The 23,309-nt window shown below is 46.9% G+C and overlaps 1 protein-coding gene across 1 annotated transcript in view; it reads left to right on the plus strand.

Annotated features, from left to right (window-relative positions):
- CEP170B (centrosomal protein 170B) overlaps positions 1–23,309 on the plus strand; it is a 123,918-nt gene that overhangs the window by 85,774 nt on the left and 14,835 nt on the right. The window contains exons 10-13 of the mRNA XM_015410557.1: positions 1,282–1,417; positions 5,398–7,149; positions 12,622–12,868; positions 22,326–22,479. Of these exons, the coding sequence (XP_015266043.1) occupies positions 1,282–1,417; positions 5,398–7,149; positions 12,622–12,868; positions 22,326–22,479 (2,289 nt within the window). The remainder of the gene's footprint in view (positions 1–1,281; positions 1,418–5,397; positions 7,150–12,621; positions 12,869–22,325; positions 22,480–23,309) is intronic.

Consider the following 23,309-nt stretch of genomic DNA (forward strand, 5'->3'; position numbering starts at 1 on the left):
CATCACTTGCCCCAGACCAAGGGTTCCTATCTATACCTTGTGGGTAATAGCCACTGATGGACCTCTGCTCCATATGCTTATCTAATTCCCTTTTGAAGCCGTCCATGCTTGTAGCCACCACCACTTCCTGTGGCAGTGAATTCCAAATGTTAATCACTCTTTGGGTGAAGAAGTACTTCCTTTTATCCGTTCTAACCCGACCGCTCAGCAATTTCATGGAGTGCCCACGAGTTCTTGTATTGTGAGAAAGGGAGAAAAGTACCTCTTTATCTACCTGCTCTATCCCATGCATAATCTTATAAACCTCAATCATGTCTCCCCTCAGTCGTCGTTTCTCCAAGCTAAAGAGCCCTAAGTGCTTTAACCTTTCCTCATAGGGAAATGTTAGTTAAAGAAGATAGTTAAAATTCAACAAGACCTGAATACTCTGGAGAAGTGGGCAGTTGCAAACAGGATGCAATTCAACAAAGATAAATGCACAGTATTACATCTGGGTCACAAAATGTCAAGCACAAATACTGGATGGGGGATATGTTTCTGGTTTGCCATTGCCTGCCTTTGCATAGTGACCCTGGTATTCCTTGGTGGTCTCCCTTCCTCCTCAGCCACCAAGATGGTGACAACAGTGTGCCTTGAAGATACCCCTCTCCTACTTTTTCACGGTCAGAGTGGTTCAACGGTGGAATCAGCTGCCTAGGGAGGTGGTTAGCTCCCCTTCACTGACAGCTTTGAAGAAGTGGCTGGACGAATATCTGTCAGAGATGCTTTAGGCTGGTCCTGCATTGGGCAGGGGGTTGGATTAGATGGTCTGTATGGCCCCTTCCAACTCTGTGATCCTATGTCACTTAGCTTGTTTTGTATGCGTGTGGGCTTTGCGTAGAGATAGCATAACACTGTTTCTCTTTCATTCCTTGCTTCTTGATCTTTACAGTTTCTTGATCGTTTACAGTTTCTTTTCCCTTTACTTCTCTGCCAGCTGAGTGTTGGCAGAAAGATACATGCATACATGAGTACACATCTTATGTATCTGATAAAGCGAGCTCTGGTTCGTGAAGGCTGATGCCAGAATAAATATGCTGGTCTTTAAAAATGCCATGACCTCATCTTTCTTTGGCTTATGCTAGCATAATTGTTCTTCCCCTAAATCTAACAGTTCTTACTGCCAGTAGGAAAAATGCTAAGATATTATCGCTTATGATGAAGCTTTTTTAGATGATGCTGGGTTAATGGTGTGGGATTTCCTTTCCCTTTTTAATTTATTTATTTATTTTACTTTTGTAGCTTCCACCAGCATCTCAAGGTGGTCAGAAATGGGTGTCAAGATGGGCAAGCCTGGCAGATAGCTACACAGACTCAGGATCTGCTCCAGGTCTTGGAGACATCCAGCCGCAGGGCCCCCCCTCTCAGGCTGGCACTGGTATGTACTGTCACTGATGTGGGTCTCACATGGTAAAGTGCCCCTGGTTCCACACCTTCTTTCTGTAGCTTTGCTTTAGGGTTGATATTTGTCACTTACATCACAGCGTTTCCAGAAGAGAGTGGCTGCATACAGGCCTCATGACGAATTGAGACCAGACAGGGATTTGTTGGAAATGGGCATGAACGCGGCTTGTTAGCTGTGCTCGTATGCCTTCCTTCCCCCTCTCTTTGCAAGAAGAGCTTCATGGGACTTCGTGGTTTGATCAGTGGAGATTCAGAATTCCAGTTTTGGGGGAGGAAACGGAGTCTTGTCTGCCCCGATGCCCACATTCAGACTATTGGAGAATCAAAGCTTGATTAAGTTGGACCTCCAGACATGAGAGGTGGCGTAGGTACATGCACGACAAACAAGCTGTGTTTGTGCCCCCTGATAGATCGCTGGTTGCTTTCAGTTTGTTTTTGACATCTGGAGAAAGAAAGCCATTGCTCATTTTACAAGAAATATTATTGGGCTTAAGATACAAAAAATACAGCCAAGTATGTTGCTTTTAATGAGCAAAGTAAAGAAGGAATCTGTTTCAGCAAATGGATCCACACAGGCGTCATATGTATTTATTTATCAAAATACGTCCCCGTTGTCAGCCGTGGCTCAAGGCAGGAGATGCAGCACATCCTGGTTGTTTCTTGTGACGCAGAATGCAGGAAAAGGGGAGAGTGATTTTCATTAAGCAGTAGAAAATAGTTCATATAATTGTGTAACAAATGAAAACTGCCACAGGATGCTAGGTCACCCAACGTTAATTGATTTTCAAGGAGTTCATTGAGATTTAAGAGTGGATGAGGAAAATCCATGACGATGCCACAACAGTATTTTTCTAAACATTAACATTTTTGCTTTGTGAGAAAATTGAAGCCAGCAGAAGGGTCAGATGAGGTTTTCCTATGGACAGTTCTCCAGCACTGTAATTGCTCGTCCAACACTGCCATCCCCACGTGATAGAAAGAGGTGTAAAAATAGGTCTGGAACAGATAAAAGGAAGTACTTCTTCACCCCAAAAATAATTAACGTGGAATTCACAGCCACGGGAAGTGGTGATGGCTATGAACATAGACAACATCAAGAGGTGATTAGATAAACATATAGAGCAGTTCATCAGTGGCTATTAGCCACGAGGTATAGATGGAGCACTTTGTCTGGGGCAGTGACACTCTGTATTCTTGGGGGGGCAACAGTGGGAGGGCTTCTGGAGTTCTGGCCCTGTTGGTGGACCTCCTGATGACAGCTGGGTTTTAGCCACTGTGTGACACAGAGTGTTGGACTCAGTGGGCCATTGGCCTGATCCAGCATGGCTTCTCTTATGTTCTAAATCAGTGTTGCCTTTGTGAAGGCTGTGCTTCGGGGAAGGGTTGTGGGTCAGTCTTTATATGTGGAAGGTCCCCATTCAGTGTTTGGCATCTCCTGTTAAAGAGTGTCAAGTAGCAGGGACTGGAAATCACTTGCTCTCCTCAAGAGCCACTGTCAGTCAGAGTAGACAAGTCTGAGTCAGATGGATCAATGGTCTGACTTGATACAAGGCAGATATGAACCCATGAAGCTGCCGTAGGTGGAGTCAGACCCTTGGTTCATCAAGGTCAGTATTGTCTACTCTGACTGGCAGCAGAGCTCAGAAGTCTCCGGCAGAGGTCTTTCACATCACCTACTGCCTGGTCCTTTTAACTGGAGATGTGTGAACCTGGGACCTTCTGCATACCAAGCAGGTACTCTGCCGCTGAGCCACGGCCCCTCCAAATACGTATGTAGTTAAGAGTTGAGCTTAACTGGACCAATTCCATCTTACATAAAATATGTCTGTAATTAAGAGTTGAGCTAGGTATTAACATTTGTCGTGTAAAAAAAAAAGCAACCTGGCTTTGTCTGTTCAAGACACTCACAGTGCTGTCCAGAGCGGAAGCAGAGTTATACCCTTGTAACCCAATTGATATCAGTGGGCTTAGAAGGATGTGAATGTAAGCAAAATGTAGGGACCATCGTGGAACAAGCACAAAACAAACGAAACACTGTGTACTCAAAGTACAAAAAGGTATTTATATTAATTGTCTTGAAAATGGAGATTGGTTCCATAGAATGATTTACACAAGGGATAGTGATTCTTGAGAAAGAAGGCTGGAAACGGCTTGTACATCCGAGGAGCCGTCGGATCGCTTCGCTTGCAACAGATTGCTTCAGTTGCAACAACATAGATGTTTGGATTGCTTCCCTTGCTACAATAGGACAATTGGAAGGAGACGTTTTTGGAGTAACTTTCTGCAGCAGTATAAAAACGCATAGAAAAGAACATTTCTCATTGTAGTATCTTAGAAATGTATGGACCTTTATTGCTGCATTTCTTAAGTTTTGTATGTTTGAGATTGCCATGTATTATACTTCATCTGAGATAGAAATGCACTCTTTATTACTTTAAATTTTCACTAAACCTTTATATAAATACCTTTTTGCACTTTGAGTACACGGCGTTTGTTTAGAAGGAAGTGAGTGTGCTCTCAGGATGGCATTGAACGTATGCAGGCAAGGAAAACTGTAGGGTTTGAATTCACGAGAAAAGAGAAGCCATTAGCCTGGGTTCCCCCCCTTGTTTTTCTGTTTTCTTTCTCGTTTGGCCGTTCTTCCCTGCTCCTTTCCTCTCAGCTGTTAGAGGCCAAGAAAGAAAGCTGGAGTTGATTGCAGACAAAAAAAAAAATCCCAGCCAATTACTCCTTCCCTGCAGATGTGACTTTCAGGTCCTCCAGCTTTCTTTGCCCATAGAGAGGTATCCTTCAGTTTGGTGTCGTGGTTAGGAGCACGGACTCTAATATGGGAGAACCGGGTTTGAGTCCCCACCCCTCCCCATGCAGCTGCTGGTGTGACCTTGGGTCTGTCACAAGTCCTTTCAGAGCTGTTCTCTCATGAGCAGTTCTCGAGAGAGCTCTCTCAGCCCCACCTACCTCACAGGGTGTCCATTGTGGGGAAGGGAAAGGAGATTAGTAAACCGCTCTGAGTGAAGGGCACAGTATAAATCAAATTTCTTTTTCTTCTCTCAGAGTTCTGGTAAGTATAGCCACTCCGCTATTTATGTATTAAGTGTTAATGTGTTCGATTTGAGTTCAGTAGCACCAGGGGTCGTTTCGTAGAAAAAGCGCTAGGGGAACTCATTAGCATAACTCATTAGCATATGCCACACCCCCTGACATCACCGGAAGTGTGTCATAAGGCCACACACCCCACCCCCAACGGTCCCGGCTGCCGGTGCCGGCCTTGCAGCTCCACTGCTGAGCCCCATGAGGGGCCCGGCGGTGGACCTGCAAGGCCGGCGGGAGTGCAAGGAAGCCCCGTGAAGGCCCTCCCTGGCCCCAGGCAGGCAGGGGTGGGGAGAGGCAGGGGGGAAGGAACTTACCCTCCCTCTTCTCCTGCCTCCTCCTGGCTGAATGAGGGCCGTAAGCGGGGCGGCCGGAAGCAGGGGGCGGGGCTTCGTCATGTGCCCCGCCCCCCGTACCTCACCCGGGGGGACTGCGATCCCCCCCGAAATGACCTCTGAGTAGCACCTTAGAGACCAACAAGATTTCCGGGGTATAAACCTTTGAGAGTCAGAGCACCCTTCATTAGATACGATGATGCTTTGAATCTCAGAAGCTTACGCGCCAGAAATTTTGTTGGTCTCTGCGGGCACTGTGTTGGCATCCTCAGTATAAGCTTTTGAGAGTCAATGTTCCCTTTGTCAAGAGAGCTAACAGCTCTCTTTGACTCTCAGAAGTTTATACCCCGGAAATCTTGTTGATCTCTAAGGTGTTACCGGGCTCGAATCCGCCCCTTCTATTGCAGAGCAACACGGCTATAATCTGAAATGGCGTAAATGTCCAGCTAGCCCAGCTCTAAGACATAAATGGAGATGTGTCACGCGCTGCATTGTTAAGTAAGATGTCTGTTTTCATCATTTTTATTAGAAAAGGATTCTATTCCTAAAGCGGGAGAATCAGAGACCTCCGTGGCTTTGCGGACGAGGCGCCTTCTCCCTCAGCTCCCGCCAGGTGACAAGTCTGAAAGTCCAACGCCACCCATTTTAATCTGCCCGGAATCCTATTCTGACGCTTCTCCGAGGAACACTGTGAATGACCACAGGGCAGAAATCTATGCTGATCCTTCCATTCGGCTGCTCGCTCAAGAAGATCTGGACCCCGACAGCCTTAGCGATGCCAGCAAATCCGACGACGGTTTTGGCTTGGAAAAAGGAAGGAAGTGCCAAGGCCAGCAGGAGCAAGTGAGGTCTGACCATGGAAAATCCCAAAACCATCAGCATGCTGTGCCCAGGCTGTCAGGTCTGAGAGCTTCAAGTGATCCGTCGTCCACTGCGTTTTATATTGGGGACGAAGAGGAGTCGGGAGTTCCTTCCAAGCTTTCCCCAAGCACCTCTCGTTCTCGAGCAGACAAAGAAGACGCCGCTTTCCAGCCTGCCAAGCCGGCTGTTAAAGGCATTAGCAATAGCTATGTTAGCTCGAATGGGAAAATGGTTATTTCCTTACACTCAAGTCTTCCTCTTCAAGAACAAGAAGCAGCCACGAAAGAAAGCACGTCCTTTGTCCGGCAAGAAAGCTTTACCAAAGAGAAATCAAGCAGCAGTGTTTCTCAGAACAGGCTGCCTCATATCTCTAGCCACCCTCTGCTTAAAGATCTCGATGTGGCGCGAGCAAACCGTATGGACTATAATCCGGACACTCACCTTCTTCTTAAAGACACCGAAACAGCTCTGGCAGCACTGGAGGCCAAATTCCTCTGCCAATCACACGAGCTCGAGCCTCCAGAAAGTTCCCCAGGGCCATTGGAAGACTCCTTATCTGGGGACTCCGATGTGGACACGGCAAGTACCGTAAGCCTGGTCAGCGGTAAAAACATCCCCACAAACCCACCAAAGCGTAAAGCTGCGATGGCCTTGCAAAAAGAGAAATCCTCTTCAGTGCCATCGATCCAAGAGCAGAACGTTCAACCGAGCGCACGCGAAAGGCTTTCGGAGAAACGCAAGACTGTCACATCGGAGTCTGGAAACAAAGGGGAAAATGCAAAGCGCTTCCAAGTCAAGCGTTGCGCAGGGGGTGGAGGGTCTCAGGATTGTACAGATGACGAACGTGGTACCTGCCTCCCATACATCCCAGCAACTGAAACAGTCTGCTCCGATCAAGAACAGTCCGTCTCGAGGCCTATCACCAGAAAGAAGCCTTTCTCGCAGACCACCAAAGAAGAATACAGCAAAGTCACTCCAACGGTGCAGAAGATTCAACAAGTTCTCACGAGGTCGAATAGCTTATCTACCCCGAGGCCCACGAGAGCCTCGAAACTTCGGCGCGCACGATTGGGAGACACCTCGGACAATGAGAGTGCCGACACCGAGAAATCGACAGCTCACCACGAAGGGACAGCGGCATCTTCCAAACCACCAGCGGAGCCGAAGAAGCTTTCAAGGCTCGACATCCTTGCCATGCCAAGGAAACGGGCAGGATCTTTCAATGTTCCGAGCGATTCAGAGAGCACGCCGCCAAGACCGACCTTCTCCGGGCGCAGTGCAGAATCGTATTACGCCACCCGAAAGCCGCCTGTCTCGGAAGCCAGAAATGCTGCTAGGAAGACGGCAGCAGCGGTAGCTGCATCCAAGCAGTCTTTTACCAGAACGCGCCCCAGCGGTATCAAATACTCCTCTTCTTCCAGTGAGTAATAGCGTGACTGGACGCACCTTACTTTCCCTCTGCTTGTAGTTCTGATTCCTAGCATTCTGTACCAAAGAATTCAAAGTTAAGTGAGGGAGCAGACTTTAAAAAGGGATCAGAGAGGTTCATGGAGGATAGGTCCTTCAGTGGCTACTAGCCATGGTGGCTAAAGAGATCCTCCACATTCAGAAGCAGCATATCTTTCGATGCCGGTGCTAGGAGGTGGCCTCGGTCTCTATGCCCTGTTTGTTGGCCCTTCTAAAAGGTGTTCGTTGGACACTTTGTGAGAAAGGATGCTAGACTAGGTGGACCATCAACAGGGCTCTTCTCATGCAAGCACGTGGAGAAATAATTTGGAGATGGTTCTATAACTCCTCCCAACAGGTCCAGTATCCCTATATTAAGCACTGATTAAAAAAAATAATAACCAAAAAGAGAATTCCCTTTCTCCCACAGGGTATCACTCAGGGAGAATACCAGTTGCTATTCAGAATGCAACTTTGTTCAGAAGTAGTATGCCACTGATTGCCAGTGGATGGCTGTCTCTGCCATGCCCCACTTCAAACTTCCTGGAATACTCACTTGGCTGCTGGAACATATGGGCCTTTGGTTTCAACCAGCAAGCGATTTCTTAGCATCATAGAATCATAGAGTTGGAAGGGACCTCCAGGGTCATCTAGTCCAACCCCCTGCACATTGCAGGAAATTCACAAATACCTCCTCCTCCACACCCCCACTGACCACTGTTCCATGCCCAGAAGATGACAAAAACCCTCCAGGATCCCTGGCCAAACTGGCCCGGAGAAAAATTTCTCCCTGACCCCAAAGCGGCGATCGTCATTTCCCTGGACATGGAAGAAAGGGCCTCAGGAACTGACGCAACCCTTCCCACCCTCCCTGCCCTTCTGATATTATCTAAATTCCGTAGCTTTGCATTAAAATGCAACTGTTCTTAGATCAGGCTTTCCTGGTCACCTGTGCCAAGTAAGAATCTTCTGCAGGCGATCAGGCAGAAAAGCGTTTGCGAACTGTAAGAGACCCCCCCCCCCTTTTTCAGGTCACCAGTGTTCCACAGATAATGAATACAGGTAAGCAGCAACAGGCAAGCAAGTAACATTGTGTGCTTAGTTGCTTTTCTCAACAGCTTTTTCTTGCTTGTCATACCTACATTTGCGCGCGTGTGTGTGTGTATGATGCATCTAGGGTTGCCACCTTCCAGTGGAGCCCGGAGTCCTCCTAGAATTACAGATCTCCAGACTGCAGAGATCAGTTGTCCTGGAGGGCAGACTGCCTGGCATCACGTCCTTGCTGAGCTCCCTCCCCTCCTCGGGCTCTGCTGTCCCCTGGCACCATCCCCAAATCTCCAGGAATTTCCCAAGCCAGAGTTGGGACACCCTGTCTGGATTTCATTGCACTGTGCAGGTGCATCCCATCGAACACACGGGAAGGCGCATGAGCTCATGCCGCCCCCGTGCTGATTTCCTGCCGTTTGGGGCGGAACACCGTGGAGAAATGTAGACTGAACACATGCAGACTCGCAGTGTTCCCTCTAAGCTGAGTTAGTGTGAGCTAGCTCACAGTTTTTTAGCCTCCAGCTCACAGATTTTTGTCTTAGCTCAGGAAGGACGGCTCCAGAGCAAACTGATTTATGCAGGAGCCCAATCGCTCACTCACAACTTTAAGGCCCATAGCTCACAAAGTAGAATTTTTGCTCACAAGACTCCACAGCTTAGAGGGAACATTGCAGCACAGTACAGATATTGGGAAGTGAGAGGTTTTTGCCCAGCAAAGCCCTGTGTCACACCATTCCTTTCTTTTATAGGGGCTAATTCTGATCCTTTTCCCTTTGTTTAGCTGAGGGCCTGGGAAGTTCCTGTGGCCTGATGTGCCCCTAGAGGGGAGAACGTAAGGCTACAGAATCTCTTGTAATTAGGAGCAGCCTCAGGCTTGTTGCAGAGTTGTCCCCAAACCTGTTGAGCATATGGGTAGCACCAACACAAAATGGCAGCCACAGGAGGTGGCACCAATCACAAAATAGTAGGAGTTTCCAAACTGGGTGTCCTCCCATGAGGGGGGGGCAGCTATTTCCAAATGGGTTCTCCCCAAAGACAATTCCTTCCTGAGATTTTTTGCAAAGCAGAAGTGGACACCACCACAAAATGGCTGCCATGGAAGGTGGAGTAGGGTTGCCATTCCCCTGATGAGGGCAGGGTTTGCCTTGATTTTGGGCCCACGGATCTGCCCACCTGGCCAGCGGGGAAGCCTCGCCCCCGAAGAGCTCAACAACGCCCGACGCGCCCAGTGCAATGATGTCACCTGGAGGGGGGGGGGCGCTCTAGCATTCGGCCAAAAAGGAGCCAGGAGCCCCCCTCCTCCAAGAGGTAGGGACCTGGCAACCCCAAGGTGGAGTCAATCACACATTGGGAAGTTGCAAGCCAAGTGGCTTCTTGTGATGGGGGCAGCTAATAGGAGCTCCCCAAAGACCCTGATACGATGCATCCTATGATTTTCAGATTTTTGCTTTGTTGAGGTAGTGAAAAGCCAAGGTTGGCAGTTTGCTTTGGGGAAGAAATGGCTGGGCACCATGGAAGACACAACAGCCAGGCAGGGTGGTGGTCAAGGGGCACCGTGTTAGAGATCACTTGGTTTAGTGCCTCATGAGGTTTAAAAGGCTTGTTGGTCAAATGATTTAAAGGTTTCAGATTGCACCCTTGGAATAAATATTATGAGGGTTGGCTGTGGCACAGATGGGCCAGCGTAGACTTTAACCAATTTAATTATCATAACTTCTCTTATGAATTGTTGTTTGATTCTGCTACTGACAGTCCTTGGCTGAGAGACCTTTCCCCCTTACCGTGTCCACTCCTTGTTTTAAATGAATTGGTTTTGTCCTTCCGTTGCTTTGCAAGAACAGCTAACCCATTTCAAGCGTAGAATTAACCTGAGGATTCCTTAAGGCGCAGTGTGCGGCTTTAACGTTACTAACGCTCTAATTCCTTTATAGGGGTTTTAGGTTTGGCGCTAAACCTGCATAGACTGGGGTCCTTGGCTGGGCTTTGTAGAACGGAGATGGGTATTTAGTGTTTTCAGCCTCTACTGTCGACGGTCACCTTAACACCTTTTCTCTTGAGAAACAAGCTGGCAAGACAGGTGGATGTTGATAAGACTAAACACAGCACTATTGCTGATAGCGCTTTCAGAATTGTCATGAAGTTACCATCATCGGATTTGGATACGGAAACCATCTCTTGTGGCTTGGGGGAAGCATGTTCCAGGGATCCAAAATGAGTGGGGTTTTTTTTGCTTTGACTGGCTGTAACGAGGAGCCATCTGCCTATACGGTAGAGCTTTGCATGTTAACGTCCTAGTGAAATGTACCTTGCGAACGCTAGCAGGCAAAGGGAGACATCTCCTGAAGATAATGAAGGTTATCTGCACCGAGAGACTTAACTGAGAACAAACACCAGATGGTTCTCTTTCTTAGTTGCTGGGCTTGTTTACACAGTCAGTTATCCTGAGGTATCACGCTCCCTTTATTTCGTTAACTTGCCTTAGCCGGGTGAAATAAAATGACAGTGGCACCTCGAAGACTAACAACAGTTATTTCAGTATTTGCTGTCATGAGTCAGTGCTCACTTTCTCAGATATTCTAGATCCAGTCCAGTAGGGCCTTAGACACCCAACAAGGTTTTTGAGGGCATGAGCTTTTAAGAGCCAAAGCCCCCCTCCCCATATTTTGTGCCCCCTCTGGCCTGCTGTACAGTTTGAAAACCACTGGCTGGAGGTTATAACAACACTAAATTGAGCACCAAGGATGTCCCTGAGCGTGTAAACAAGCCAAGCATTTCTGCACTCCTGGTCATTTTTGAGCGGGTACTTAACTGCATTTGGGAATGAAGCTGTCTGTGTGGATGGAGAATGTGGGGGGGAATCTAACCCGCTTAATCATTTTTACTGGGGCCTTCTGTGCATGATAGAATTCAAGACTGCATCACAGGTTACAAAATTCCTACAGCACGGCATGTCCCTAGAGGAATTAATTAGAAGTCCACATATAGCGCCTTGGGTGTTGGAATTCTTGTGACATGTGAAGCAGGCCACGGTGGACAATCTGCAACATGCGTTTTGTTGCTCTAAAATTCAGTGAGTTCTGTCTGTTGTGTGACTAGTTAATTTGTGACAGATAAAGGGGCAGATAAAGACAGCCATTTTTAAGTGTACCTTCACAACACATCTGCACTGAAAGCATGTTAAAATTCTTCTTACTACTCAGCTGGATGATGAGGGGATACACAAGGTAAAATGTTACGTGACTTGAGGTGACCCTATGAATTAATGTCCATGTCTGGGTTTAAAAGTCAGACAGTGAAGAAAGCTGACAGGAAGAAAGTTGATTCATTTGAACTGTGGCGTTGGAGGAGAGTTTTACGGATACCGTGGACTGCCAAAAAGACAAATGAGTGGGTTCTAGATCAAGGTTGAACTCTCCCTGGAAGCTAAAATGACCAGTATGAGGTTATCCTATTTTGTTTGGTCAAATCATGAGGTGAAATTCACTGGAAAAGACAATTGTGCTAGGAAAAGTGGAAGGCAGCAGGAAACAAGGGCAAGAGGAGTCGAACCTTGAGCAATGTCCCAATCAGTACCATATGTTGTTGTTGGTGGTGGTCAGGGTTTTTTTGTAGAAAAAGCCCAGCAGTTGAACTCTCCCTGGAAGCTAAAATGACCAGTATGAGGTTATCCTATTTTGTTTGGTCAAATCATGAGGTGAAATTCACTGGAAAAGACAATTGTGCTAGGAAAAGTGGAAGGCAGCAGGAAACAAGGAAGAACCAACCTGAGATGGATGGATTCCGTCAAGGAAGACCCGGCCCTCAGGTTGCAAGACCCGAGCAAGGCCGTTAACGACAGGACATTTTGGAGGACATTAATTCACAGGGTTGCCGTAAATCAGAAGCGTCCTGGCAGCACCCCTAAAACTCTCTCAAAAACAAACAAACAAGCCTCACAGTGGACGTGGATTAAAATTTCCCCCACCTCATGACCCCGATCTGAATAAAGCCCCTAAAAAACTTCTATTAGCATTTTAACAACACCGGGAGACTCTGGCCATGAGTTTTGACCTACAGGCTATTCCAAATGTTCTCCTTCAGCTTGAGGTGATTTGGTCGTATATGAAGGGATAAGGAATATGTTGGTTATAGATGTGTTTTGAAATATATGGTAAAAATGACTGTCTTGGGTCCACTTGGGGTTAGAACGCAAACCGTTTCAGTCTTAACATTTTGAAGTTCCACTTTGTGGTTACGCACAGAAGGCGCCTTGACCCCCTTTTTCTCTCATTCTTGGGCCGGTTTGTATCGCCGTTTTCTCCTTCCCCTTCGAATTCAGCCTGAAAAGTCTTTTCTTCTCCCCTTTTCCTCTTTCCTCTTCTCCTCCTTCACTGCCTGAAACCAATTCATTTTTTATAAGCTTCGAGGAGGCGGCAGCAGGGCTCAGATTATACCTCTACGTCCGAGGAGGAGTATGGCTCAAACCACAGCTCCCCTAAACACAAACGCTCCCATACTTCAACAGCCACCCAGACGCCCAGGCCACGAGGCGCCGGCCTGAGCAAACAGAAGCGCAGCAGCAGCCGAGAGACGGAAGAGGAAGATTACGACAAACGCGATCCCTACAACTTCATCGCGCAGACGGCGGAGATTGCAGAAATAGCCAGGTGGGTCGGAGTGGGCAGCATTTTGAGCTAAGGGCCACGCCTTGGGGTGGTTGGGTGGGGCCTGTTTGACAAGAAAGAGCTGTGAATCCTTGCCCCCTCATTCTACTGTGGACTCGCAGTGCCAACCTGATGAGGTGAGTTAGGCTGAGAGAGAATGACTGGCCTGAGGTCACCCAATCGGCTTCCGTGGCGCAGTGGGTATTTGAACCTGGGACTCTCATATCCCAGTCCAGCACTCTAACCACTACACAACACTTCTCTCCTGCTCTAATCGAGCTGATTACTCGTCACATATACCTTTGTATCCCGGCTTCCTCTTTTGCAACACCCCTCTGCCTTCTGCCTGGGATATAAGGCATCTCCATTCCTACTTGTATCTGACAAAGAGAGCTTTGACTCTCAGAAGTTTACACGCAGAAAATCTTGTTAGTCTCTAGATGCTACTGGACTCAAATCTAGCTCTTCTACTTCAGACCAACATGGCTGTCGTCCTGAAGTCACTGCATTACTCTGGCTCTCTTAGGAGCCCTTAGGTACAAGAATGGAATAGTGGAATGAGCAATAAGTTTAATTAATATCTGCACTCAGGCTGTTTGTTGTAATGTTTTGACTCGAGGAGCACCAGCCGGCATGGCAAAGGTCACTGATCTCTGTCCACGTGCCCAGCTGTGATGCAGGTTGGTACCGAGAAGGGATTTAACCCTTTAAACCTCCCCCCCCCAGTTTTGCTTTTGAAACCAAGCTCTTTGTTAGTATTTTGATGAGAAAAGGGGTACTAAACCTTTCTTTCTCTCTCTCTCCCCTTTAAATTGCTAATATTGTGTGTATCAGGGAAAAGCTGACCATGGGCCAGTAACTCTCTCTCTACCTGTCAGACCCCATACGTACTCACTCCCAACAACACTCTTCAGATGCAAGATTTGTTTATTGAGGTATGCAGTCGATACAGGTGTAAGCCAACTTGTGTCAGAACTGGCGGGCATTGGCACCAAGCCCACTATTATACCCACTTCAAACTACCCCCCTCCCCTTTGTGCCATGGTCCAATCACACCGGTCAGTCATCCTGTCAAGCCGATGTGCGGTGTGTCCCCCCCGCCGTGCACTACAAAGTGTATCTGTCAGCACTCCTGGCAGCAAAGGCTTCAAGGACACTTCTTCCTTCCTTCCTCGGGTGACCACTTGGGAAAATGTTACAGGCGTCTAGCAAGGTGCGTTCCCACACATTCTTTTCCCCATTCACCCCCCCCCCCGTTCCAGCCTGAAGCGAAAGCATCCCAGAGAACAGAGATCAACATGGCAAACGAAAAACTGAGTTTGACACTACCTTAACCAACCCTGCAGGGTTATTGTGAAGCTAGAATGCTGCCCTGAGCTTTCCAGAGGAAAAGTAGGATGAAAATGTGAAAGAAATAGTATAAAGGTTTACATTTCATTATTTCTTTAACGTTTCTTTTAAAAAAGCAAACACAGATCTTCACCTTTTAACACGTAGGTTGCAGCAGTGACAATAAACCCTTTGAAACAGATGAGACTGTGAGATGCAGAAATTGTCAATTGTTGTGGAAGAAACCTGGCAGTCTCTTTATCTTGGTTAGATGGTGCCTGCGTCTGCTTCACTGTGGCACAGCCGGGTGTTTAAGGAAAGGCAGCTTTTGAGGAATTCAGGCATTATGCAGAGCCAGTTTGGGGTAGTGGTTATGAGCGGCGGACTCTAATCTGGGAGAATTGGGTTTGATTCCCCATGTGAATGATTTCGAACAGCAGTCACTCAGGTGTGACGGTCACAGGTACAAAGTTAGAGTCCAGGGGCACCTTTAAGACCAACAAAGCTTAATTCTGGGTAGAAGCTTTCTGTGAGCCAGTTTGGTGTAGTGGTTAAGACTAGCAGACTCTCTGGAGAACCAGGCTTCATTCCCCACTCCTCTGCATGCAGCCAGCTGGATGGCCTTGGGTCAGTCACAAGTTCTCTCAAGAGTTGATCTCTCAAGAGCAGTTTCTGTCAGAGCTCTCTCAGCCCCACCTACCTCATAGGGTGTCTGTTGTGGGGAGGTTGAGGGAAAGCAGATTGTAAGCCGCTCTGAGACTCCCAAGTGAAGGGCGGGGTATCAATCCAATCTCCTCCTCCGTCCTCTTTGTCTTCCTCCTCCTCCTCCTCCTTGTCTCCCCCTCCTGCTCCTCCTCTTATGTTTTTGCGAAGCTTCAGGTGGGTAGCCATCTTGGTCTACCGTAGAAGAGCAAGTTTTTGTGTCCAGTAGCACTTTAAAAGACCAACAAGATTTCTAGGGTATAATCTTTTGAGAGTCAAAGGGAGCTGTCAGCTCTCTGACAAAGGGAGCTCTGACTCTCAAATGTTTATACCGGGCCCCCCCAACATGGTGCCCATGGGCACCATGGCACCTGCCAAATATTTTCGAAAGTGGGAGGGGTCAGATGAGGCTTCGGCTCAGCAGGGTTTGTGATTAACCATTGGGGGATCTGATTGACTGTGCAGATTTTTAAAAAAATGTTTTGGGAGCAGCTATCACCATAACAGGAGCTGCGGTGGCTCAAGTGGTTAAGACACTGAACTGCAGGCTGTGGAAGGTCAGTAGTTCAGCAGTTCGAGACCCGAGTGTGCCGCATGACGGAGTGAGCTCACGTCTCTAGTTCCAGCTCCTGCCAACCTAGCAGTTCGAAAGCAAGAAATTGCAAGTAGATAAATAGGTACCACTTTGGTGGGAAGGTAACAGCGTTCCGTGCGCCTTGGTGTTTAGTCATGCCGGCCACATGACCACGGAAACGTCTTCGGACAGCGCTGGCTCTTCGGCTTTGAAACGGAGATGAGCACCGCAACCCTAGAGTCAGATTCGACTGGCTTTCGAGCAAGGGAAACCTTTACTTTTATCACCATAACACAAGACTTTTTGCTGAATGACTAAAGGTAAGCTGGGAATATGAGAAAAAGCCCTGTTAAAAAGTATGTTCATTTTAAATGGCATCCTGTTAAACAGAACTTCTGCCTGAAATGCTGAAGATTAACTATTAGAGTTCATAGAATTGGCTTCTCACCTCAGCTACTCTTATCTTATGGATCTGAACAAGCCAAAGGGCTAAGAGTTGAGGAGATTGAGTGACAATCTGACATCTCTAAGGCTTCCGAACTTGGGGTGTTGTTAAATATCAAAAGCACCATTGAGCCGGCAATATATTTGACTTCAGTGGAGGGAAAGAATTCTAGAAGGGCATTTGCCCTAGCTAGATGTTCTGCCCTTCCATCTGTGGTTATTCAAGGCAGGTACAACAAAAAACCCTACTCGCCTTTTAAGCGAGGTTGAATCGGTAGAGCATATGTTCTTCAGCTGTCCATTTTACAGGGAGGCTTGTCTTAAAATTATTACCCCATTAGTCGATAGGACACCTGGGCACATTAACACAAACAAATCAAGGCTCCACTGGCTCCAATCAGATAAGAATGTAGAGATTACACATTCAGTACCTGAGTTTTGTGCATGAATTCTTAGATTGCGGGGATCGCATTTTATAAATTCTTAGATTCAGATTTTATTTTTGTATATTATGACTGGGTTTTCCCCCTCTCCCTCACATATTATGCTTACTCTGTATATTGGTCTTAAGACCGTAATCTTAAACTAAACTAAACCATTAGTCCCTGACATTTTGGGCCGGCTCTGCCTCCCGCAGCCGGCGTTTTTTGGTTGCGCCCGCCACCCCGTGTTGGAATTCTAAAAGTGCTCACGTTTCCAAAAATTTGGGGGGTCCTGGTTGATCTCCTGGAAATCTCGTCGGTCTTTGCAGTGCTGCTGGACTCGAACCTTGCATTTTTGGACAAGGGTTTCCATCTGCCGTGTAAAAGACTGAAGATGTTTTTCAGACTACAGCACACGATCTCAGAGCAGGAAAAAACTGTCTGGCTTCCAAAAGAAGAAATCTATGCTGTTGAGAACACTGTGGATATTGCAGAAGCTAAAAACCAGATGCCTCCCCTTGAATCAGTATGGCATTTGGCAGCAGAGAGGGCTCTATTGAGATTTCCAAGCAGGCCACCCCGTAATTGCAGTCTTTCGGCATTCTCCTCTGCTGGGGCTTCTGAATTAACTGGGAGACGCATGTGGAATAGCAAGTGAGAGTTCAAAGGGAAATCATCCCCACTTTGTTGATGCTGGACTTAATCACGTAATTGAGGTATTAGAAGGAACTCCTCTGGCCCCAGACAATCCTGGCCGCTCAATTAGTCATGCCGTTCCGAACACTGCTAGTTCTATCGCGTGCGCCGCTTTTTGCTTCCAAGGAGACGGCTTAAAAATATTTTGGAAGACTTGTAGTTTTGTGCATATTAGATGAATTTTAAAAAAAGGTCTGCAAGGAATCAGGTTGCTTGATCAAGTGAAGCATCAGTTGATTCGTTGGCAGGGCCAGTATTGGTAGGCGAGCTTACATTTTAAAATGCATTTTCCTAAGCGGATTTGAGATATGTGTAAACCCCCAATGAAAGTCTCGGAAATTTCAAAAGAAGAAATAAAGCTTGGAGCTTCCATCAAGTGTGAGAGAGAGAGATTGGATTTATACCCCACCCTTCACTCAGAGTCTCAGAGCAGCATACAAACTTCCTTTCCCTTCCCCTCCCCACAACAGACACCCTGTGAGGTAGGTGGGGCTGAGAGAGCTCTTTCGAGGACTGCTCTTGAGAGAACAGCTCTGAAAGAACTTGCGACTGACCCAAGGTCATCCAGTAGCTGCATGTGGAGGAGTGGGCAGTCAAACCCGGTTCTCCCAGATTAGAGTCCGCGCACTTAACCACTACACCAAACTGGCCATACACCAAGAAAGCAGCTGCAAAGGAGTACACACACACGTACATACACACACTTCATTTCCTTGTAGTATAGATATTGAACTGTAGCAAAGACACCAATGGCTTGGATCCTGTGAACATGGTTGCCAGCCTCCAGGTGGCGTCTGGAGATGGCCAACTACAGGGCATAGAGGCCGAGGCCTTCCCCATGTTGCCTCCTGGCATTGGGATTCAGAGGCTTAGTGCCTCTGAACGTGGAGGTTCCTCTCAGTCACCATGGCTAGTAGCCATTGATAGACTTATTCTCCGTGAATCTGTCTAATCCTCTTTTAAAGCTTTTAATTCCTTTGGCCATCACTTCATCATCTGGCAGCGAATTCCATGTTTTAATTACACTCTGGGTCAAATAGTATTAAAGCGTCTTCATGAACGCTTTAATGTAGATCTAATGGGTGCAAATTGCAAGGGAGTCATTACTGGCTAAATATCAGGAGAAACTTCCTAACTAAGAGTGGTTAGAGATTGGATTTATACCCCACCCTTCACTCAGAGTCTCAGAGCAGCATACAAACTTCCTTTCCCTTCCCCTCCCCACAACAGACACCCTGTGAGGTAGGTGGGGCTGAGAGAGCTCTTTCGAGGACTGCTCTTGAGAGAACAGCTCTGAAAGAACTTGTAACTGACCCAAGGTCATCCAGTAGCTGCATGTGGAGGAGTGGGCAATCAAACCTGGTTCTCCCAGATTAGAGTCCGCGCACTTAACCACTACACCAAACTGGCCATACACCAAGAAAGCTGCAAAGGAGTACACACACACGTACACACACACACTTCATTTCCTTGTAGTATAGATATTGAACTGCAGCAAAGACACCAATGGCTTGGATCCTGTGAACAGGATTGCCAGCCTCCAGGTAGCGTCTGGAGATGGCCAACTACAGGGCATAGAGGCCGAGGCCTTCCCCATGTTGCCTCCTGGCATTGGGATTCAGAGGCTTAGTGCCTCTGAACGTGGAGGTTCCTCTCAGTCACCATGGCTAGTAGCCATTGATAGACTTATTCTCCGTGAATCTGTCTAATCTTCTTTTAAAGCTTTTTATTCCTGTGGCCATCACTTCATTCTCTGGCAGCGAATTCCATGTTTTAATTACTCTCTGGGTCAAATAGTATTAAAGCATCTTCATGAACGCTTTAATCTAATGTAGATCTAATGGGTGCAAATTGCAAGGGAGTCATTACTGGCTGAATATCAGGAGAAACTTCCTAACTAAGAGTGGTTGAGCAGTGGAACAGTCTGCCTCAGGAGGTGGTGGATGCTTCTTTGCTGGACGTTTTCAAGCGGAGGCTGGACGACCATCTTTTGAGTATGTTGTAGGGCTATCTTTCGGCTGTGCTCCTGCAGAGCGCAGGCGGTTGGACTGGATGACCTGCAAGGTCCCTTCCAACTCTTAACATTCTATGATTCTATAAACCATGCCGTTATAATAAAGCCCTATTAGTTTTGTAAAAATGCCCTCCTGAATAATTCAGATGTGCAGGGTTTGTGGAACACCAGGAGAGTGGAAGCCTTCCTAACCTCTTCAGGCAGGCCTTTCCACAGGGCAGGGGCCACAACAGAGAATACATATGTACAGGCAGTTGTTGATCTTGCCCATTTGCAGGGTGGCACCCGCAGAAGGCCCTGTTCAGAGGAGCGAAGGTGACGAGGCAGAGCATAGGGGAGAATGCAGTCTTGCAGTGATGAGGTACCAAGGCCACGAAAGGATTTGTATGTGATAGCCAATACCTTGCATTGAACCCAAAGAAGTGGGCACTGACTCACGGAAGGTCATCCCCTGCCACAAATTTTGTTAGTCTTCAGGGTGCTACTGGGTTCTTGCTCTTTTCTGTTGCGTTGAACCCAGTAATTGATGGGCAGGAAGTGGAGCCACTGTTCTGTCTAGCTCCGTCCCGAGTCCTGATAATAATTGACCTGCCAACATTTTGCACCAATTGGAGTCTCCACATTGACTCTGAGGGCAGACCTATGTAAGGTGCATTACAGTAGTCTAGCCTTGATGTTACTATGGCATGGATTCAGGTGGCTAGATTGGCCAAGTGAAGGTAGAGGGCCAACTTCTGGGCTAAACTCAGTTGGAAGAAAGTGTTTTTTTGCCTCTGCGTTAACTTGCTTCTCCAGAAATAATGTTGGATTCACTATAATCCCCTAAGCACCTGACCGAGTCAGCACATTAAAATGAAACTGACTCCAGCACTATCAATGTATGTGTTGTACTTTAGAAAAAATAAGTGCGACCAAAAAAAGGGAGGAAAAACACAACCCTGTATGATAAAGGTAACCAAAAAGGTTGAGACAAAGAAAAAGAAACTAAGATATAGCTATGCAAGTAGCATTAATGTACTAAATATCATATATAATCTAATTATACATTCAAAAGTGCCAAAATATCATTTAAAAACCACAATCCATTGGTTCTGCACATGGGTACCTAATTCTAATATAACAACAAATGTCCAATCATATAAGAAGAAGAAGAAGAAGGGTTTGGATTTATACCCTGCCCTTCACTAACCAAAGGTGTCTCAGAGTGGCTTACAAGCTCCTTCCCCTCCCCACAACAGACACCCTGTGAGGTAGGTGGGGCTGAGAGAGCTCTGACAGAAACTGCTCTTTTTCAAGAACAGCTCTTACCAGAAGATCAACAACCTCAGATATGCAGACGATACCGCTCTAATGGCAGAAAGTGAAGAGGACCTTAAGAGCCTCTTGCTCAGGGTAAAATAGGAGAGCGCAAAAGTGGGCTTGAAGCTCAACATCAAAAAAACTAAGATCATGGCATCCGGCCCCATCACTCCTTGGCAAATAGAAGGGGAAGTCGTGGAAGTAGTGACAGACTTCACGTTCCTGGGATCCCAGATCACCGCAGACTGTGACAGCAGCCATGAAATTAAAAGACGCCTGCTCCTTGGGAGGAAAGCGATGGTGAACCTAAACAGCATGATAAAAAGTAGAGACATCACTCTGCCAACAAAAGTCCGCATGGTCAAAGCAATGGTATTCTCAGTAGTCATGTATGGCTGTGAGAGTTGGACTATAAGGAAGGCCAAGCACCGAAGAATAGATTCTTTTGAACTATGGTGCTCTTGAGAGTCCCTTGGACTGCAAGAAGTTCAAATCAGTCAATCCTAAAAGAAATCAACCCTGACTGTTCCCTGGAAGGCCAGATAATGAAACTGAAGCTCAAATACTTTGGCCACCAAATGAGAAGGGAGCAATCACTGGAGAAGACCCTGATGCTGGGAAAGATTGAAGGTCAAAGAAGACGGGGACTGCAAAGGATGAGATGGTTAGACAGTGTCATCGATGCAACGAACATGAAATTGAGCCAACTTCAGAGGACGGCGGAAGACCGGAAGGCCTGGTGTGATCTGGTCCATGGGGTCGCGAAGAGTCGGACTCGACTGTGCGACGGAACAACTTATCAGAACTACGACTTGCCCAAGGTCATCCAGCCAGGTGCAAGTGGAGGAGTGGGGAATCAAACCTGGTTCTCTCAGATTAGTCTGCGCACTTAGCCACTACACCAACCTGTAAATACAGGTTATAAAGTACAAATTATATCCATGTACAAGAACCAATACCAAATGTGTTTCAGCTAAAAGCCTTCCTCAGTGGAAAAATTCAAACTAAGCGCTCTATAAATTTAACAAAAATATACATAAAAGTCATCATACACAGAATGGACCTAAAATGAAAGGGGGGGGGGAATAACTATCTGTTAAGCAACAACAACAAAAATTAAATTTCAATATTTTGAAATTTATGGATCTGGGATAACTACCTTATTCACATTGAGAGTTTCACCTGTGGAGTAAGTCATGATAAATATTCTTGAGATGCAACATGAGCAATTTATCAAGATGCACAATATTTATATGATTGGACATTTGATTTGTATTTATATGACTGGACATTTATCTTTATATCAGGATTAGGTAACCATGTACAGAACCATAGGATTGTGGATTTTAAATGATATTTCAGGACTTTGGAAGGTATAATTAAATCACATATGATATTTTGCACATCAGCACTACCCACCTCACAAAAAATTACAGTTTGGGGAGCGTGAAACACAATAGGTCAATTGACCATTAAGACCGAGGAATATGTGGAGTATGGAACTGTAAGCAATCAGAAAACAAAGTTTCCACAGTGTTTTCCACTTGTTGAAGTCCTTTTTGTCCCAGTCCCTGTTATGGGTAGGCAGGGTGGATGGTGATTGGTAGAAAGTGCTATCAAATCACAGCCGACTAATGGTGACCCCGTAGGGTTTTCAAGACAGGAGAAGAACAGAGGTGGTTTGCCATTGCCTGCCTGGACTTCCTTGATTGGTCTCCCATCCAAATGTTTGCCAGGGCCCACCCTCCTTGGCTTCCAGGATATGACGAGGTCAGGCTACCCTGGGCCATCTAGATCTGGCAAAGATCATACTACGTGGGCAGAAATCCTTGTTCTCATAGAAACACCAGTCAAGATCGCAGCTTTGAACGTTCTCATTTGCCAGGACTGAAAGATGGGGGCTAACCATGGTAACGTTCTCTGTAATTAGACCGAGCTTGGTGGACATGTCTCCTAATGTTCCTTTGCCCTTTCTTCCAGATTAAGCCAGACTTTGGTGAAGGACGTCGCGATCCTGGCTCGAGAGATTCACGATGTCGCTGGGGACGGGGACTCCCAGAGCTCCTCGGGACCGAGCACTTCCCTCAGTTCTGTGCCGAATACCCCCGCGTCGACCATATCGGCAAGGGAAGAGGTGAGGCGGATGGCTAAAACTTGTGTGTACAAAGCAGAACAGAAGAGGGTAGAACGAAGGTTCTCGAAGTGCCCTTCTTAGGACTTCGAAAGGTATAACTCCGTTTTGGATGACGCCATTGGTGGAAAGGCTCCCTTGTTATTCCATACCCCCCACCCCCACCCCAGTCTCTATTTTGAAATGTTATGAGGCTCTGCTCCTTATTCCTCAGCCTGGGAAACCCATAATTACACCCCTGGTACATTTTCGGGCACCTATCACTTAACGGTTGTCCTCCTTGAGGAAAAGTGATTATTTCTTAGTTTACCAGTGACACACTGGACAGTAGTCCAAATGCGCTCGCAAGGTTGCTCTTAATGTTGGCATTTCGTCAAGTTCTTGCCCCCAAGTTCTTCTTTCAGTTTCCTCCGGGGGGGGTACTACAAAGGTAGATGTTACACATCTGATTATGTTCAGAGTCCGTTCTCGTGGTTGAAAATTAAGTCTGAGCTTCAGGGTTGTCATATGACATGGAGCAACCTACCCCACCCCACCCCAGTGATGGGCTAACTTAAAGCATGACTTCCGCGTTGGCTCTCCATGCTCATTCATTCTGCATGCTCATTTGCACCAGCTTAGAGTTGCTACTCCTGCGCCTGTGAGGTTAAGGTGGGGGTAGAGGGTAATTCCTTCCAGGTGGACGTCTGCTTTCCTTTGAATCTTGCAATGGGCTTGGCACACTTCTACTCATCGTGCTGGAACTATGGATGATAACCCTTGTGGAACCCTTTGGCTTGGCCCTGCCTTCCTACAGTTTCATGCCCTCCACCTTACATTGACCTCTGCCATTC

The sequence above is a fragment of the Gekko japonicus genome, unplaced genomic scaffold, assembly GCF_001447785.1.
Source record: "Gekko japonicus isolate JY-2015 unplaced genomic scaffold, Gekko_japonicus_V1.1 scaffold3394, whole genome shotgun sequence".
Lineage (NCBI taxonomy): Eukaryota > Metazoa > Chordata > Lepidosauria > Squamata > Gekkonidae > Gekko > Gekko japonicus.